General features: G+C 34.0%; 1 protein-coding gene across 3 annotated transcripts in view; it reads left to right on the forward strand.

Annotated features, from left to right (window-relative positions):
• The window catches only part of FMN1 (formin 1), a 209,397-nt gene that overhangs the window by 158,383 nt on the left and 29,834 nt on the right, over positions 1–21,180 (forward strand). For all 3 annotated transcript variants that reach the window (XM_076344909.1, XM_076344910.1, XM_076344911.1), the window contains one exon: positions 9,962–10,054. In XM_076344909.1, the coding sequence (XP_076201024.1) occupies positions 9,962–10,054 (93 nt within the window). The remainder of the gene's footprint in view (positions 1–9,961; positions 10,055–21,180) is intronic.

Here is a 21,180-nt window from a genome sequence, read left to right on the forward strand (position 1 = left end):
TTGAAGCGAAAAACTAGATCCCCAGTTAGCTTTCTCTTCACCAGGCTGAACACACCTGGCTTCCTCTGCCTCTTCTTCAAGTGCTTCATTTTATTTTCATTCTCAAATGGCAGCATGACAATATGTATATCCTTTTTCAGATATGATTATGTGTATGTATATATTCTTTTTCTTTTTTTTTTTTCTTTTTCATAGAAACAGATCCAGTGCACTGGATGTGACTAGCATGGTGTTGTCATACCAATACCAGCATCATAGCTAATTAACTTTGTCTCTTAACATGACTGACTAGACCAGACTAAACTGTTGCATCTACATTGCTCTCATTCAGTGCCTCTTCAGGGAGCTCTGTATCACATTGTATTGCAAAGTGGATGTGTGTTACAAAATTAAGACAAGAATAGAAGAGAATTTAGAAATGAGAAATGGGTGGAAATTGAAAAGGGTCACTCATTCTCAACTCTTGCAGCCACTGCCACTATAAATAGAGACAAGGAGGAAGCTGCACAAAGAAAAAATAATCAGTTCATGCTCATTTAAGACTAAATCGCTCTGATTCTCCCAATTTAAAATCCTGAACAACATCTGCTTTTATCAAGGATTATAAGGGAATATATTTACCAATAGGAAAATATACAAAAGCAGAAAAGTTTAATCAGTATTATTCACAAGAAGTTAATTTAAAATTCTTAAATGTGTGTGTTCCCATCAGAGTCTTCAAACTGAGTTAAAGGTTTTTGCAACAAAATGTCCACTAATAAATTATAAACTATTTTTGTTCTAGAGATTAATTGATGTTTTCAATTAATGAATTGGGACATTTTCAGCTTTTGTTGGATTTCTATGTAAGCACAGATGGAGAAATTAATTGAATGTGTTATTATTTATTCAGATGGAATGATATATTTAGTTCATACATAATATGGCCTTAGATAAAGTCTGTTTTACGGAATAGATTTTTAGTATAATCATGATACAATAATTATCAACAGGGCAACGATCACAATGTTGAGAGGTTTTGTCTGTTGTTTGATTTGCTTTATAGACAGTAAAGTTACTGGATCACATAATGAAAATTCCAAATATTACATCAGTTTGAGTGTTAACTTTCTAAATAATTTGTTGGATCAATAGATATTTCTCAGTAAAAGGTGATTGTTTATTCATTACAGGAGGCTAGTATTCAAAAAAGTATCAAAGGCCTCTTTCTAAAATATTTTCAACCAGTTGAAGCCTTAGCCTAATTTAAATGAAATGTTTTAAGTCAATTTAAAAGTGGGATTTAGAAATCTGAGTCACATACGTGTTCTAGAAAAATTTGACCAGTAGCAGCAGAGAAGTTGTATGATATTTTCCAGGAACTAGTCATTTTCTTCATGTTAATTATACGTTTAAATTTTAAAATTCACCTTAAAATTTTGGAAGTGCAGGCAAATAGAAATTTTAACTGAGTGGCGGAATATGAGGAGCCAAAAAGGTGCATGTGTTATTTCTTTAGACATTAGCATAAATGGAGCACATTGTTTTGTACCTGGTGAGTATCGCTATATTTTTGCATTGTCCAACATTTACGTGATGTATTTTGAGGCAATGCAGAATCATGTAAGGAAAAGAGCAAAGGACAGCTTCGTACAGGAACAGTTATTTTGTTTTCAAGAGTTGACAAAATGACACACTTTTCCTTCTCAGAGTTTTCTGACCTCTTTTTGAATAGTCTCTTGCCTCAGCAGGATGAGATATATTTCAGTTTGTTTTGATTTGGCAAAGATACAACACAGGCATTAAAAAACACATTTTGTATATGTGCATTGGATTCTATTTTACAATAAATCTAACATTTTGACAGAGTTCCATTGGTAATGTTCATATGTGAATACATTAAGTGGAAATTTTCTTAAGTGGATCATTTCTTAAAATTCCATTAGATTTTCTAGTTTGTGATAATAGAGAATAGTATGGAATGGTTTTAATAAGATTCAGAAATATAATAGAGGAGCAAAGCAACAATGTTTTAGAAGAGTTTATTCTCTGGAAGCAGATGTCTGCATGTGTGCACAAAGGCAAGGGAGAAAGCTTTCTGTTGGTTAAACAATGGCATGCTGTTAATTTTGTCTTTTATATTTTTTTCTTTGGTTAAAGAATCCTCAGAAATTTTGTGTTAAAAATCATTCTGCAAATGTTAGGATTCTAAAACGAATCTTGGAAATACCACAGTTATGATTTTCTGTGCACTTTTCTGTGTGCCCTTTTATATAAATAAATATATATATGTATGTGTGTGTGTGTGTGTTAAGCATTAGTTACATAACTATGTAGTATACATCTGGGAGCAGGTAGTGTACATCTGGAAACAGGAGGAATATTGTCCCTATCAATGTGTACGATGGATAATGAATGCTGTAGTTTGGAGAGTGTGTAATACTCACACTGGGAGGAACAGTGACTTCATATTTGTGGATCTCATCAGCTTTTCCTCTTTGAGGGAGTATGCAGTAAAAGAAAAGGCAAACTTCTGCTAGAATTGAGGCGGTCACTTATGTATTTACTGCCAATGATCAAAGATTGAAAGTATATTAATTCAGACAGTAGGATACAAATTAGTAGTAGTGAGGCTAATTAGCACTTTGAGAAGTGTTCCTGTTATTATTGTAGGTAGTTTATGAATTTACATTATTTTAAATCTAAGCAGGATGCTCTAGCTGAACCAAAACCATAAACTTGGTAGAAGAATTAATTAGGTGGAACTTTATGATCTGTCTTGCACAGAAAATCAGAGATCCAGCAGTACAGAGGGAAACAGGAGATCACTTCTCTGGCCTCTACAATTTCAGCTCATAAACGCACTGTTTCAACCATTGCCCAGCAATTCTCTTCTATCTGATCCCTTGTTCAGTATGCTAAGTATTAAGTGTTTGTATGTTTGAAAGGTCTTTTTTTTTTCCCCAGCACTATAAAAATCTTAGCTCATCTGATTAAAAATATTATTATTGCTTCTTAAAAATTTTGTCTTCCTCTAAATTAGCCAGACAAGCCTCTTCAATTTCAAAATAGTCATTTTTTGTACTGTTCAGACAGAAGGGAAATGTTCCGATTTCTCAGCGGGTTCTGCTAGCGCACATTTCTACACTCCTGACAGATCTTAATGGTGTGCGGAGGTCTGTATGTTTGGATCTTGACACTAAACCAAAACTTTCTACTAATAATGTGTGCTGGAATCGCTTAAGGAATCTTACAAAGATTTGACTGGAAAATTATGAGGGTTTAGTCATTATATTCATTTATACATGCTGTTCAGTCCTTTGCAGTATGCTTCTCTGCTGAAGGGCGTGCTGAATGTAAACTACCATTTCAGAGAGAATACATTAACCAGACTCTCAGATATGTTGCTGTGGTGTGAAAAATATTTAGTTTTACTAGCAATCTTTGTTCATTTTGTTAAATGTATTCTTAGGAAACAATCTTAACAGAAAAGGTTTTAAATTATTTATATAAAATGTTGATACCCTTTGACAAAATGAGGAGTAAAAAATTTTTTCTTTTAGGTTAGTTGAAACTAATATAGGCCTGACAGTTCCTCTACATGCCATCACATACTGTAAAAGTTCAAAATGTTGTTAAATTTAAAAGAAACAAACAAAAAACCCTCACAAATTTTAAATCTGAAAGACAAAGCCAGAATATCCGATCAAACCTGTGAGAATAGTCAAGATGTCTGACTCTTGGCTTCCATTAAAACTCCATTAGAACAGGTGAACTTTACAGGGTGTTTTGTATGCCACTAATTAAATTATTTCACTTTCCACAGCTTAGGACTTATCACTGAAATATTTTTCTGTCTCATTTATACGTGAGAGCTTGAGCACCTAAACAGATACTTGTTTCTGTGTGTCACGAGGAAAATGTATTTCAAAGAAAGATCGGACTGTTTAAGGTTTTACTTATTAGCTTCTATCCTCTGAAATGGCTTTCTAAGAAAACTGAGTTATTAATGAGTGAAGAAAATAATTGTGCATAGAAGCACATTTCTTCTTCTAAATTAGCTGAAAATAATTTCACAGAACAGTAACTATGCAAGCGATTAATAGGTTAGAATGGTGTATTTAGTTTTATGTGTGCTAACACTTTTTTGCATTAAATTGTTGACCTTTATTTAAGACGATAAAAACGAAGCTTGAGAATAAAGTACTACCACAATTTGATCCTCTTCTACTTTTTCTCAGATACTTTTGTCTCAGAAAAGCTCACACCCCACTTCATGGCATTTCCCTCTCTATTTGGTTCAAAGGCTTCTGTATTAGTCAACCCAGCTCTGGCTAGGGTGTTAGTGCTTGAACCTTTGTGTGTTGCCATCGAGATGTGTACTATTATCAATGTGTGTCCAAAAATGCAAATAAAATAACGTCTCTGAAACTTTTCTGGGTCAGTAGCAGCATAACCACTTGCAGTTAGAAGTTTTCAAAATTCTTACACTGTACTCTGAAGGAATCAAGATAAATCTCTTCCCTTCTTCTCCCTTAAAATTCTATCTGAAAAGAAACATCTACTTGCAAGGTTATAAATAAGCACAAGAGCTGTAGATGGCACAGGTATAATGAATTGTAATGAAGCTAACATTCTTATGTGCATACCTGCAGTAAATATGTATCTAAGTTGCATGTAATAACAAGAGAACATAACCAAATCCTGCAACAGTGTCCAACAGGTAAACATGCATCTCCTGTAACTTTTTGTTTAACGTGGAAGGTTGTCTGGAAGTAAGAAAATGTAATAAAGCAAAACCAAACAAACTAAATCATGAGGAAGTTATATAGCACTTGCTGAATGATTTAAATTTATGCATTTTATCTGAAGTTCATTAGATTCTTATTTGGGTATATAGGCCCAAGTAGTGTAACAGGCTTCTGCACTGTAAAAAATCATGGATCCTCTCATACAGAAATTTAGTTCTTTGGTGCTACATTGAATTAATTTGTGGTATGTTTTCAAATCCCCTTTGAAACAGAAAAGGTAAGTGTTCTAAAAAAGAATTCTCAAATAGTAACCCTCCTGTCAAAGATAAGCCTGCATTATAACAAGAAAATAAAGTAGCAGGCTTGGCAGTATAACCTGTCAGGCTCTGAACAGACAAGAGGAGGAGGGGGGTTTAGCAGCTTTCACAGTGGCATAACTCATGGGGGATAGTGTCAGTGACAGGTTTATAGGAATTCATGGTGTTGATACTTGGATTCACTGTCAGGATGATTCGTGTAAATGCTACTGGTGGGTTCTGGTGAGTAAATAGTTAGTAATTTACTGTTATCAACATTAAACTATTTCTGGTTTTGCGTTTACTTTAAAAATGGTGCTTAAAAAATTCCAAATCCTGTCTGATTGACACTGAAATGCTCTTTACGTGAAAGTTTGTTTATGGGCAGCGATTCTTTTGACAGATTTACAAGTGTCTGTGGAGTTTTAAAAGACTATTGCCCAATAGGCATTAAGTGAGAGACATTCTATTTTGTAAATATTTTCACTTATATTGGGGATTTTTAAAGAACTTTTTGAGCCAAGTACTGCATTAAATCTGAAGACAGTGGCAAACTGATAATCAGCAGTTTCCAGCTTTGTTTTAAAGTTTTGCTAATGGTTTCCATTTCTGTGGCCAAGATTTGCAGTGGGTGAAGCATGATGTACCTCCAACAATTTGTAAGGGCTTTCAAATAGTATTGCACACTCGTATTTTCTTTTTTTGCAATAGCTCATTTAGAAATAAACAATTTTCAAAGTAGCATATTACATTTAATTTCACTAACATACAGTGCATACCAAGAAAATGAACCCAAAGTTTATTACAGTAATGGAGAATTTGCATCTGTTTGAACTCAGTAATGCTGAAACAGGTTGTTTATTTTCTCAAATGGTTATTTTGGAATGAGATGGTGAGAGGAGAAGTGTACGTGTGGTGTGCTAGCTGTCAAATTCCTCAGAATTCCTTCAGATTCCTCAGAATTTTAGAAAATTTTTTTCACAAAGAAGCATTTCAGAATTTATTTCAAAGAAGGAATGCATAATACGATCCTTTACCTCAGAATCATTCTAATAAAAACCTTGCTAAAATAATTTTCTTTTAAAAAGGAAAGGGTTTCTATTGTAGTGAATATGAGAACAAAATATGAAAAATTCATGTAATGTTCCCTCACATATGTTGTAGCAGTTTTAGCAAAGAAAATCAGAGCAAATGATGGAACAGGACTTTTCAGTTTTAATTTTTTTTATATAATGTTCAGCATGACTTGATAATTTTTTTTTTTTTAAACAATATATTTCAAGTAAGTTTTTGAGTAAACAAACAGACAAAAAGAACTTATGTAGCAGGAAGTTCAATGAATGTTAGTTACCAGAAACCTTTATATTATGTTGTGTAGAACTGAGGCAGGTCATAGAGTCGTATGGTAGCCTTTCACCAATATTACAAATCTAGGTTGACAAAGACCAGCTGACTTTAATATGTGGAATTACAACTGCTATTTTAATCAAAACCTTTGATTTAGCCCTGTCATGAAAATTTTTTCCTCTTCCAAGTGTGTCTTTATTTGTATCTGATTTGTGATTCCTTTGAACACGCTTCCACCATTCTTTGCCATACCTATCCCCAGGCAAATTTGATGTTGTTCCAAAGTTCTTCAGCCTAAAAGATACATCTGGTTGGTGGTCCTAGCCATTGTTTTCTTATAGGTATTGGTCAAGGAATCATTATTCTGCATAGGACATTCCATTATTAAAGGGAAGACTGAGACTGGAGAGATTTCAGTAGGAATACAAAATTTTTGAGACTGCAGTTCCAGCTGAAGTTCATGACTGCCTTCAACCAGTGACTCCACACCTATGTGATGTGTCTTATTTTTAACGTTAGTAAGTAAATAAATTCAAGTTTTATTCAACTGTTTCAGTGCAGTTGACTTTAAACAGAATTAGTTAACTTTCAGTTGCCCAGATACATTTTTGTTTGTTGGTAGACCAAAAGTATAGGTTGAGTGAAGTATAACCTAAATTCAGAGTCAGTTAAAGGAGGATTAAGCAGTATAGGGCAAATACATTGCTTTTGTGATTAACAGATTTTCACTTCATCACCTTTGTCCTTGATTTCTTTAGCTCAAAGCTAAAACTTTCTCAGAGCCCTTCAGTCTATTTTGGCAGTTATCTGAAAGAACTTCAGGAAGTAAACTGATAGATTTCAGTTTTAGATAGATATCATCTAGATAAATGTCATCAGCAGAGAGAATTGTCCAAAGGTCTCTTTTTAAGGCTTTCCAATAATAGTCTGCCAGCATTTACTTGACTTCTTTTGTCTCTTTCAGTTTCATTGTTTCAAGATGACTTGAGCAATGCAAACTGGTATCTCATCTCATTTCATCTTGTCTCAAACTTTTAGAGCTTTAATCAGTACCCCTGATTCACTTATTCTATGTCATCTGTCTTATTTGCTCTTCTCTTCTGTGCCTTTCTTCTTACTCTTCCTCTCCCATCATGCCAGATGTTGATCTTCCTGTTAAGGTTGTTAGGATTCTTCTTAAGAATTCACTACCCAAATCAGCTTTTTCTCTATAAGCTGGTACTTCTTCTTGTCCATATTTTCCTGTAGCTTTTGTCATCTGATTAAGGTTAATGTTAGTCGTCTTTATTAAAGAAAAATTTTATTAAAGGGATTTTATATGTGCTTTCTTTTTAATTTAGAAACAATTCATCCTAGTCTTAGTCATTTAAATATTTACATGGGACATATCTGAGTAACCTTTCTAAATCTTGTGTTATTGAAGCTTGTAGGAAGCATCTAGGAAGCTTTCAATACTCCAGACAATGCATTAGCAACACCATATGTTTGGGAAAACACCTTTCTAGAGTATGTTAGAGTATGTTTAGATACCACTGTAGCTACAAGCTTATTATTATAATATATATTTATAGAAATCTACTTCTGTATAGATTTATACAAATTTATTTATATAAGGTTATTATAAAATAATTATTGGCTTGCAATCATTGCAACCTTACATGATTGTAATAATCATGTGCATTCTGTAGTCACTGTGTACCAAATGCCTCAACATAATGTGTTCTAATACTTTTACACTTTTGTCATTTTATATTTATCTAAACTAATTTCTAAATATTGCCTTATATAATTTTCTGTAGATTTTTTTAAACACAAAGAAAAACCACAAACCTGTAGCTGCTCCTTTGTTCAAACTTCCAGTCAGAAACTTAACAATATTGTCTCAGTTATTTTGCTAGATTTTTTCTCCTATACAATTCTAACATGTCCATCTTCTTCCAAAGTAAAGTGTTACAATTTGCTTGAATAGCTGTAGAAATCTCCTTCTAGTTCTACAAACATGAAAGTTAAGTATGCATAAATTTCATTCAGTGTATGATAACAGTCATGGAAAGTTCAAATTTTTAATGGTAAGAGGCATGTATCATAAGAAAATAATCTTTGAAAGTCGTATAAACTTCCCTGATTTCTGATTTGTTTTGCTTAATTTAATTTATTAAAGACACATAACTAGGCAGCTAATAAAAGACTTTCTTTCCCAATCTGTTATGTTTAAATTAATGCTCTGTTCTGCCTACTATCTGGCATACAAACAAATATCCATTAACTTTACTCTGAACAGTTTAAAAGGTCTGTCTTATGCTATAGGTTGCAAGACTAGGGATTAAAGATAAACTTAGGCAGTAGCCCAGGCCATTTTACATAAGCTCTGGAGCTCCCCAATAATGTCATAGTCCACAACCTACATGAGTTGTGGAGGCATGCTAAGTTAAAATATACACTTAGGTGGGAACAGGTATCTTTTCAGCATTTTTCTGTAACAACTGTCCAAATGTATTTCTGATTTCAAATTAATGGAAAAGCTGTCTTTTTTAGTAAGCCCTGATGGTCCAAGAGTATTATAGACACACTACTAATTGTACAATAAAATGTATGCATCTGTTTTCAACCCTCTGTTGACTTTTTTCACTGCACTGCAAACTTACATTAATGTGACATTTTGATTACAAATTCTCAACTTCTGTTGCCACAGTTTTGTATTAATTTTTGCTGCAGTAAGTTGAATTATATAATGGTGGCAGCAATATGGTGTGAATATGTTTCATGCAGACAAACTGTAACTCTTGGGTTTAACTCCAAAATAAATTTCCATCTAAATTTACCTTCTTGGGAGTGAAGAGTTGTGGAAAAAAATAATCTTGTAGTTCATAAATTCAGTTGCTAAATGGAAGGTAATTGTATTTTGATTTTTAACAATCTCATTTCATCTTTAATGTGGAATGCTGGAATCTACAAAGTTTACTAGAAGTTCTAGGAATGTTAAAATTCATTAGCAAATAACCTGGAGTTTTTAAAAATTGGCATGGCATCAGGTCTTAAAATAACAGGTAGATTAAATAGTAAACAAATTGCAGTTAGATGTAAGTTAACTTTCTTACAGACTTCTACTATTTCCTATCATGGCCTGGAATTTGAATACTTAAGTAAAGCTGAATCCCTGCATCTGTGTTAGGAAAAATGGTTGAGTATAGGATGCCTGGCACTGATTGATTAAAATCAGTCCAGATACAAGGCATCCTCCACTCACCAAAGCAACAAAGTTTAGAGCTTTAAATACCATCTAGAATTTGTGTGTGAGGCAGGCTGTGTTAGTGGCAAGTCGCAGCACACAGCTGGAGTTTTAGGACAAAGTCATTGCTAAAGAGAGATTCCACTCTTTAAACATATATAGAATTTTCTATATGGTATGCTATAGTAGTATTGGTATTTTTTATTTTAATGTAATTGCTGGATTCCTTAGTGCTTATTGATTTCCATTTCCTTTAAAGTAAGTCTAGGTGACTAATTTAGATGTAGGCTTCTACAGTGTTAACATCTACTTCTGGTAGATGAATTCTGCCACAAATGTCTCTCAACTTCTTTTTGTAGCCTCTGAAAAGCAGATGAAGTTAGTTTGCAGAGAGTCTTCTGAAGAGCATCTCCAGCCCTTCAAGGAGAAATTAGAGGAATTCTTCCAGAAAGGTAACCACATTTGAAAAAAAAAGAAAATATTGGCAAATAGTGTAGTGATTTACAAAGTTATACATAATGTAAGCTGCATTAAATATCTGTTGCCTCTGAAAATTCCTGCTATCTGTTATGGATTATGTTCTTAATGTGCCTAATATATGTTAAGAATAATGGTTACACAGATCTTGGACATCACTTGTGAAAGATAATTGTTCCCTTCATCTCACTCATTTCCTATTGATTATTTTCTGCTTTGTTCTTTATCATTATTTGTAGGCAAAATTAAAAAGATACTCATCCTAGACCAAATTTATCAGAGGGAATATAAAGCTTCAATTTTATAAAAGACTAGAATGAAAAATACCCTTCTAGAGAAAGTCCACATATATACATGAAGTAATGGCATCTTTTATCAGTAGTGTGGGCTTATGAACTGACTAATTCAGATTTAAAGATTTTGTCTTGTGTGAGACAGAAATAGGCATAAAGAAGTGATTTACCAGGGTAGAGTCTGGAGACAACAGGGGTGAGATCCAAGGTACAATTTTATCATCAGTTCAAGACAATGTAAATGCAGGTTGCTGTTGTTGAAAAGAACAGTCCTGCTCTCTCCTGTTTCCCAGATTCTGTGTTCCCAGTCACCTGCTTCTACCAGCACCATTGTCCCGGGAGCTGTGCAAAATAGACAAGGAAATAGATTTTTTTTTCCCCCAGGTTGTAGGAGTACAGACTATTTGGGTAAAGAGAGTAAGTGCTGCATTTCTGACGACTATATTAAATTGTTAAGAATTAAATATTACCAAAGGGCTAGTATTTCTCACAGAAATCGTGAACAATTTAACAATTTACTGTTTGAGAAGTCAAGTGAACTATCTGAATCTACTAATCCAGTCAGAATGTTTACTTACTATTAGTGATTATTCAGATTGTTGTAATAATTTATGAATTAGCTTAATCCTTTTTATAAAGATTGTCCTAATGTATTTTTAATAACTTTATTTCATGAGGCTATCATATTAAATACTTTGATAAGTGAAAACAGTGTTTTAAAAGTAGCAGTCCCTGTTAAATTGTACTGTTAAATAAGCTAATATTCTTCTTCACCCTTCTCCCAGGCCATGGAGCTCAATGGAAATATTTATTTGATATATTTTTTCTTTTAGTTGCAAGTGTATTTGGACAGTATTAAAGCTGCAAATTTCTTGCCACAAAACTTGTAAAACAAAAAAAATGTAATGGAAATCTTTATGTCAACTGCAGGACAGTTGTAATGTCTTTCCAACTTACTTAATTGGAGATTTTCACTTACAGTTTAACAATAACATCAAGATTGAGATAGTACTATATATATTTCTACAGAACCATTATGATCTCCAGCATGCTTCTTGATCTTGCTTGCCGTATTGTAGCAGATCAATGTAATTGTATCTTGTATAGATTAATTGATTCATTGTATTGTATGAATTACCCTGTTAGAGCAGCTCAGAAATGAACAGTCTGTATACTTTCCTCACTACTGGCCAGAAATACATCAGAGCAGAGCAGTCAAAATGATAGACTCAGGTATAGATCTGGACATAATTCAATTTTGCCCAGGTCTTGCCAAGACCCTAACCAAATGGTGTTTTCCACGATCATATCACAGATTCTGTAATTCTTATTACACCCTGGATCTCTTGAGGACTGTTGTGGTTAGTCTGGTAGGCAGCTAAGCACCACACAGCTGCTCACTCACTCCCCCTCGGTGGGGTTGGAAAAAGGGTCGGAAGGGTAAAAGAGAGAAAACTCATGGGTTGAGATAAAGACAATTTAATAGGGAAAGCAAAAGCTGCGTGCACAAGCAAAGCAAAATAAGGAATTAATTCACTACTTCCCATCAGCAGGCAGGTGTTCAGCTATTTCCAGAAAAGCAGGGCTCCATCACGCGTAACCGCTACTTGGGAAGATAAACACCATAACTCTGAACTTCCCCCCCTTCCTCCTTCTTTCCTCAGATTTATTGCTGAGCATGATGTCATATGGTATGGGTTATCCCTTTGGTTGATTTGGCCAGCTGTCCCAGCTGTGGCCCCTCCCAACTTCTTGTGCACCCCCAGCGTACTTTCTGGGGGTCAGCATTAGATATAGAGAAGGCCTTGATGCTGTGCAAGCACACTGTTCAGCAATAGCTAGAACATGGGTATGTTATCAACACTGTTTTGGTCACAAATCCAATACACAGCACCATATGAGCTGCTATGAAGAAAGTTAACTCCACGCCAGCTAAAACCAGCAGAAGGAATAGCAAATGCATATCACCACAGTCCCAAAAAATAAAGGCAACACAGTACCTGATTTCTCCTGCAAAGCTGAGCTACCCTACTTTCTGATGAGTGGAATATGATAAAAATACCCAATTGATCTTGGAAGAAGATTAGTTCTGCTTTAGAGAAAATTGCAATTCAAGTGTGCGTTATCATTTCAAATAGAAAAACATATTCCTCCAAATATTTGCCATGTTTATGCCTATCGATGTGGAAATTGAGATCTATTTATCTTTGTCAAAGTAACAGAAAATTTTATCCTTATGTTTATGAATTATGTATATATTTTTAAAAAAGACAGGATATATTCCTGCACAGTGTCCTGGGACAATGAGTTATTTGTATAAATTACTAAATTTGTTGGATACTTTTTCGTGTTCCAGGTTTTTTGTATTCTAGAAAGAGCAAAAACACAGGGATGGATTACTTGTCCACTTTTTTTCTTATGTTCCCTTGTTCTCCTTTTGCTTTATAATATTATGTTTCATGGTATCTAATAAAACACATTTAATTTTGTCTAATTTAACTTCTCATCTTTTGACATTTCCGTTTCATCTACTTTTTCTGAGATGAGTTGTCAAGGTTCTCAGATCCTATAATTATTGATCCTATTTCTCCTTCAGTCACCTGATTAATTTGAATCGTTATAATTAGTGGGTGGTACTTTCTGTGGCATTAGAATGGAAATCCTATAAAATTCTACACTGAAGATAGGTAAAAATAACACAGAAACCCATCTTGATTTATGGTACTGGAATAGGCATTGGACAAATGTCAAGCTCAGAGGTTCAGTTTAGATAAGTGTCTGGAAACTCAGCTGCTTCTCTGAAATTAGGAGTTAACTGATAATACTGAGCATCCGTTAAACATCTGCTTTTAGTTTTGTTTGTTTAAAAAAGAGTTGTGGCTGGTTTAAGCAAATGTAAGAAAAAATTGTCTGTTATCTTTCTGCCAGCTCACAGCAAGTATCCAAAGCTCAGATGCTTTTCTGAAACTTCTGGCTTGAACATAGGGCTGGAACTCATAGATATTCAGGTTTTTCTCACACGCACAATTTCCCATCATTTCTAGTCAATGCTAAGTTGGAAATACTGTAAGAAAAAAACCATATTGATTTGCTTAAACTGAATTGTTTACATTTCCTAATTACAATTAATAGCAATTAGATCTAATAGTCGCTGTGTTGTAACAAAAAACACAGAGTGTTATGGAGACTGACATTCTAAAATGCTAGAGGGGATAAACTGTACTTCTGCTGATGTCAGTGCTGTTTTGTATAACTGGATGTAATGTAGCCTAGTGCCTTCAACAGGGAATTAGGTGCCAGAACCTTTAGGTTCTATTCCCAGTTTAGCTGCTTGACGTGTGATGCTAGAATAGAATAGAAAAGTAAATTTCTTTTTCAGAGAGCGTTTCACTTTTCTGGTACACAGAATGTTAAATAATGATTCTTGCTATTTTTTGTAGTGAAAGATAATCTTTGTCAAGTTCTTTGTGATTCCCACATGAAAGACATCATGTATAAACTGTGTTAATACTTCATTAGCTGTATTTGATATGCCCATGCTTTTTGAAAAGGGCTTACAGTGTGGAAATGGTCTTTAGTAGATTTAATTATATTATATGCAACAAATTATATTAGCTTTACTATAATATGGTGACCTAACAATTACTATAAATTAATACACACTTACTGTATTTCTAGTGGAATTACTGTATTTTTTTCAGAAACATGTTCATAATGTTTTCCATTTAAATTGCCGTGATATGCAAAAAGAACTTTGAAATTATGGAATTAATGGTTGGTTTGGAATGCTCCTTAATTTGTTAAATTCTTGCTCAGAACTGCTTAGAAGAAAACTCCTCTTTTGATACGAAGCTATCTCACACAAGAAAATCAGAATAGTTAGATGAATATGAGAAAGATGCAAAATACTCTGTTTTGAAAAGGAGAAAAGAAAGAGTTTGGTTACTGCAGCTATGAAGCTCACTAGAAGGGATGCTGGCCAGTAGCCATTGGTGTTAGTCTTTCATGACATTTTTTATTCTCCTTGTGCATTCTCTCAAGAATAATACAAACCAGAAAGTAAATGACATACAGGAGTAGGCGACTAACCTTAATAAAATTTATTTCTTTTTTTGCCACTTGACTATTTCATATTGTTTGTCCATTTTAATAAATGTGGAAATGCATAACACAGATTCATGCAGAATCTTGCAAAATCTGGTCCCAAATTCCCCTTCATTGGTTCCAGGTCAGAAAGTATGTAAAAACTTTAATCTGGGCTTGATTTCCCCCCTCATATACTGGAATGTGCAAATCAAAAAGTCTTTATGCTTCATAGCAGTTAGCATAGGAAGAGCATAGCTGCCTCTCTTCATTTCTCTAAGAATAAAGCATCTTGATGGTGAAGAAGATGCTATTAAAGGAATTCATTTAGTTTACAGCAGATTCTGGGAAGCAAGTAGTCTGATGTCAAGACAGAACAGTTTTTGAAAATCATTAATAGTGGAAAGCAAAGCTGTTTGGGAAAGGCACATGATACACTGAAGTGTCCAAGGTAACAAGCAAGACAGAGAGGGAGGGATTTGTCAAATAGAGTGGATCTGTTGAGATTAATCCCATAGTAAACAAGATTGTCCTGTGTTTAGAATTCTAGCCTAGCACTTAGGAAACATTGGTTAAGTTCATTGCTTTGCTACAACTGCTGTATGTCTTGTACTACATAAAAGATCAACACTCTGCAGTCATGGGACTATACAATAGGAAAATAGAGTCATAGACCAAGCTACTCACCACAGCATTATGTCAGGAGGTAATGCATTTTTCAGAGAAGGTTAGCAACCACATGGAAAATGTCAATAAATCTGATTCTTACTGCTGAGTGATTTCTTCTTAATAATTTTATCCAGGCTGCAGTAGCTACCTGGGCATGCATCCAGTCTATTGAGCTTTTTAATGTATTTCTGGTGCAGAACAGGGGCTTTGATCCACATTTCCTCATTTGCCTGTTGGAAGGCATCATAGAGAATTGTTGAGGTAGTCCAGTGGGAAAGAAAATAAGAAATAAATTCTATTAAGGCTAGCCCCCTTCACTTGTATGTTAACTACTTTCTGGTTTATATTATTCTTGAGGGGATTATACCAAGAAATTAAGAAATGTTATGAAAAAACAACATCCAAGTGTACTGGCCAGAAACTCTGATCAAAACTGCTACACTCTCTGACATGAGAATAGGGAGGATAAACAGGGGGACTTGTGTGATTCCGTAACATACCTGGCTGTCTAAAAAGGCAGAGAGCTACCTCCTGGCCTTTTCAAATGTGTGAATCAATTTCACATGAAGTATTTGATCTAGATTACTGCAACTACGTAAAGAATTGTTACTTCCTTTCTCATGCATGTCTCCATGCCTTCATGCCTCTCTATCAGTTCCACTTTCATAATTTTATTTCCAGAAAAATAATTTCTTCTGTTTAAGTAACAAATTCTCATTGGATACTGTGACTCTGTATTTTCTTACAAATTTGTTCAGCAGTAAGAAGATGAAATACCGATTCTTTATTTGTAATCACTGGTTTTTAGATCACAGAGTTCTAAGTGAAACCTTGTTGAAGTATATTTGATGTCTTTTAACTAAATAATTGAAAGCCTAAATCATTTAGATCTTGATTTCAAGCTAGCATCCAGGAAGACATTTTTATTATTGTTCGTTTTCATTCCTAATATCCCTACTCAAAAAATTTTATTATCACGTTACTTGTTACCATCTTAAATTTATTTTCACCCAACTTTACTTGTTTCCATTTTCTTCCTCAACAATACATAAAATACCATCTTACAATAGCTTTCATATAAGAAATTTGCGCCACTAACTTTTCTTTAACTACACTGTAGTATATTTCAGCTGGCAGACTTTCAGTTTCTTGTTGATTATTTCCTAATTGTTCCTGGGTATAGAAATATTCCATCTTAAAAGTTGTTCTTGTGCTATAGATGTTCATACGTGGTGACTTTTTCTCTTCATCTAGTAGCACCTGTTGTATTAACCCAGGGAAAGCAACCTTCCTTTCTTAGTTTATAGCCCCATACGTATTTCGAGTGTAGAAGGATGATAGTATAATTTCTTATATTACAGCAAAAAAAGTAACTCAAAGTAACTTTGAGTTGAGTAACTTGAGTTACTCAAAGTAATAAAAAAGTAACTTTCCACTCAAAATTCTACTGCTTTTCAATCAAAGCAGTCTATGAAGTATAAAGCAGGATGCTAACGTCATTTTATAGTAGTGAATCAGAAGTCAAGAATACTCCAAGACACTATTATCAGTACCACTTTCACAACACAATAATATTTCTTATTTCTCTCTTACTGTCAACAGGACATACCTTTATAAATTTTAATATAGTCAAAGATTAGGAAGACATTTACATTGGCACTTATTTCCTTTAATAGTCTGACAACATTATATTATTGTTTTTAAAACAGATGTAGAGATTATGTTTTAAGTCTTTATTCATATCAATTTGGTAGAGCTTGCCTGTAATGACTTCCCAAAATATCAGAAAACCCTGAGAAATATTTAAAATTCTTGCTTCTCTGCAATAAAAATATAGCTTTTCTTCCCAAGAAGAATATTAACAGAAAGAAAGAAAAATATTCCAAAACTGCATATGAAACTAAGTCACATACTTGTCTTCCCACTAGTGTTGTACTCCTCTACCTTAATCTACATATCAGATCATGGTACTTGTGTTCCATTTTATTTGTCAAGCTCTTAAACGTTTTAATGCTGAATAAGTGAAGCAAGAAAATCAAGAATAATTTTTAAGATCACCGAATTTCAGTAACAGCTGCCTTTTAAAATATGGTGTGTAAACAACAGCAGAAGAGCAATAGCATTTACAAGGATCTTACAGTTGCCCTGATTTTCTGTAACCTGCAATTATGAAGCTGTTCCTGTCAACCAAAAAAACGTATCTCTGTAAAGATAACCAGTTCTACAGGACATCAGACTCTCTTGCAGATTCTGTGACTATCCAGTCTGCATATCAAATACTGATTCTTCCTTTTGTGAATAAACTGTACAAATATGAAGACTTTTAACTTCAAAGCTTTATTTTCTGTTCTACTTATCATAACTCTTTTTTCCCCTTCATTTGTTTTCACTGAGATGTTTTATTATCTCTGCCACACATATGCAGTTCTCACATTAAACAGTGTGGGAGGATATTTATGTCAAGTGTCAAACATGAAAAATATGTCATACTTCCTTGCAGTGATAATGTTTGCTTAAAACTTTTTATCCTTCCCAGCAATGACATTACAGACCAGGCAAAGTTTGTGTTTAGATGTGGAACGCTGTTTTATATGCCAGCAGCAGAATTACTTTAATCTTTCAAACTGTTTGTGACAGTCATAACTGTTTTCATCACTCCAAGATCGTTGTATTTAAACAGATGAAAGAGTGATTTACATAAATTGGCATGAGTCTGCAAAGCACAGAACCTTATTGCTGTGGTACTCTGAGATTGTATAGTTAGACAATAGTCTCAGTCCATAAGACACCAAATAAGGTGTCCTGGAATGTGATTGCATCCATATGCCTCTAACTAATGCAATATTGACAGTGAGCTGATTCAAAGAACAAGAATTTGCTCTGAAATGAATGTTTCCTCCTACACTACAAGAAGAATTACCAGCATCAAAGTCCTGAAAATTGATGTTAATTAAAACTATGACTTTTCAGGAAACTTTCAATTGATTATTTTTGAGACAGATATACATCAAATTGCTATAATCAGTTCCACTATATCATGACTTACTATAAAAATTGGAGGGTTACATTCCCTTAGAATGTGTAATATAAATGTAATTTAGAAGGACTTGTAAGTAAAAATGCAACGTCATCCTCTCTTAGAAGACAAGGAAAGAATCTCTTAGAGACAACAGTTCCTTCTAGCTTCTTTTCAATTTGATTGTGTTATACTGAATTACTGTGGCTGCTGCAAAGTCACTGGTATTTCATGATAGAGAAGGATTTCCTATTAATAGCAACTGAGTGACATAATGAATGTTAGTTTGATACCCTTGATTTAATACAAAAAATTATGATGTATATGACAGTTATAAAATCTATACCTAGAGTTACAAATACCTTCAGTACAACCACTATCAGCTGTCTCGAGTCTAACATTCTCTTTAAATTCTCATTGAAACCTTATTTTCTGTTCAGTTCCACTGGATTTCTTCCAGTGCCTGTATCATAGGTTTATAGGTAAACAGAACCATAGGTTATATACGTTGGTTTTTCACAGGAATCCTATTAGGCTATTCTTTTAGTCCAGCTGCTTTCTTCTTCTTTCCTGTATTCTTATGAATTTCCTGCATGATTTCCTATTTATCTTCTTCTTGTGTCGTTATTCTCTGTGCTGCAGTCAGCGCCACTAGCATGCAGTTTATCTGGATTTGCTCTGCTATTTACATCTTTGTCTTACCCTTTTTGTGCTGATACTGAAAGTCAGTGAACTAATAGAGTTTAAATCCCTGTCAAAGCTTTCCTTGGCAGGAAATCAGGATGCTCACTGATTAATTACTTTAGATTATATATCCTATGAGCAAGTGCTTACATATATGGAAGCTATTACTGCAAGGACAGAGCAGAGTCAAGAATTGGAAAGGATTGGATAGACGAGATTAATGCACTTAATAAATAACAAAAGGCCCAAACACACTTGCTCTCAAAAGACTTTAATACCTACCATCACCTTACGTTTGTCCCCTGTACTCTGTAATTTCACACCATAGTCTTTGGATTAAGCTTGGAAATACCCTTCACTGCTACCATAATACAAACTGATTATGACAATAACATGCTTAATCTGATATGCATTTATGTAGAACTTCTCTGTAGACTTTCGTAACTTTGGTATGTTCATCATTTTTCTCAATTATGTTTTGTACCTGTGCAAACATATGAATATCCTGTTTTAATGCTTTTGAGCATGATTGATAAAAATACTAGATGCTGAAAATTTCAGCAGGAAATTGGAACTCTCTGGATTAGGTTCTGTTATGGTGTAAACTGTGTTTTTCTTTTTTAAGCAATGATAACAGGTAAAATCTGTAGGCCAGACAGGAAATAGCCATCAGAAGGAAGCTTCTTTCTAAGAAAAAAAGATAAATAAATTTGACACCCAAACTTGTTGAACAGGATGTAGCAGGACCATTTGTTTTGAGAACAAAAATAACAATCACAATGTTCATAGGGCAATTCTCAGAAATTTGAAGCTAGTTAAAAGACAAAGCACCAGGTTGCTACTAAGCTCTCAAAATTGCAGAACGACAGAGTAAAAACATATGGATGATAGAGTGTTGTAAGATTACAGCTGTGATAAAAGACAGACTTCTAAATGTAAGAAAAGTCTTCATTCAACCTCTCCTGCAACAACTTCTGTGATATCTTTGTGCCTAAATACTTCAGATGCCAGGGCAAGATATTTAAAAATGTACCTTTGTCCTGGGTAGAGCCCTTACAGTCCTGCTTTGTGAACACCTTGACAGAGGTAGAGAAATCAGTAGTTTTATTTCTCTTAAGAGATGTATGTATGGAATTGATTGGAACAGTACTTCTTCCATGGCGTGTAAATCAATTCAAACTTTCTAGCATCAGGATTTTTCAGCTATCTAAACTTTGGCCCAAGTCAGCTACTTTGAAAGTGTCTAAAAAATATTTCTTAATGGACTTCTTTTCAGCTACTGTATAGCATATTTTAGGATATAGCTATTTGTACAAAGCATGTGTATAAAGTCTTTCATCTTGAGAATGCCTTACAATCTGAAAATTCCCTCCACAAAGTGTTGCCATCTCTGGTACGGAACACGGTATCAGAGAGGGTCCTAGTGCCCTAGGACAGGCAGGGAAACCTGACTAGGCACAACAGTGTAGCTTCTGTGGCCAAGCAGAAAACTTTAAACATTAAAGAATATAATGCTAAAAGGAAAAACTCGCTATAAAATGTATTTGGTTTGATTATCTATAGAGTTACCGGTACAGTTTATCAGTAACTGTTTATAATGTGTTTCCTTACCTTGAGTTTTGCACAAAGGGCCTGACCCAGCATTGACTTAGAGTCGAATGGGAGTTGGAGAAGGCATATTTATGTTTAAGATTATTTCAGCTTTCCACATCAGGGATTCTTTCCTTACGTGTAAATGGGCAGTTCCTAGGACAGAGAATCCCCAAGCTTAATTAGGAGAGCTGACTACATTTCTGTTTGAAATAATGGTAGGGGAACTTTGACTTTCCTGCCTTTTAAATGCCAGTCATTTTTCATTTTAATGTAGTTTGATATTGATTTGGTTTTGATGTGAATGAGGTAAATTGTCTCAATATTTAAAATTTCTTTTCAAATTTAAAAAAATATTTCCAAACGTTTTATAACATTTCCAAAAATGTTGTAAAATAAGTTCTCCTATTAAATATTTGATGTAAAGAATATTCTGCCATTATAGATGGAGATGCATCAAATTCCAAAGTATATTATTACTTTTACTCTGCATATGATTTTTTAAGTCCACTCAAGACTTTCTTGTTCTAATGGAGAAAAAAATGAAGAGGAATTAAGCTCATTATGACTGGGTTATTACAGCAGAATGAATTTAGATACAAATGATATTGGTACGGTTTGTGTTAATTATCATTCTCAGAAGTAGTTTTTGTGGTTTTTAATAGATAAGATCGAATCAAAATGGTAGTCAAATAAAACTTCAACTATGACTACAATCATATTTAACTCTTCTAGTAATAGGTCAGTTGGAATTGCCTCCATTTTT

Source organism: Aptenodytes patagonicus, chromosome 7 (assembly GCF_965638725.1).
Source record: "Aptenodytes patagonicus chromosome 7, bAptPat1.pri.cur, whole genome shotgun sequence".
NCBI lineage: Eukaryota > Metazoa > Chordata > Aves > Sphenisciformes > Spheniscidae > Aptenodytes > Aptenodytes patagonicus.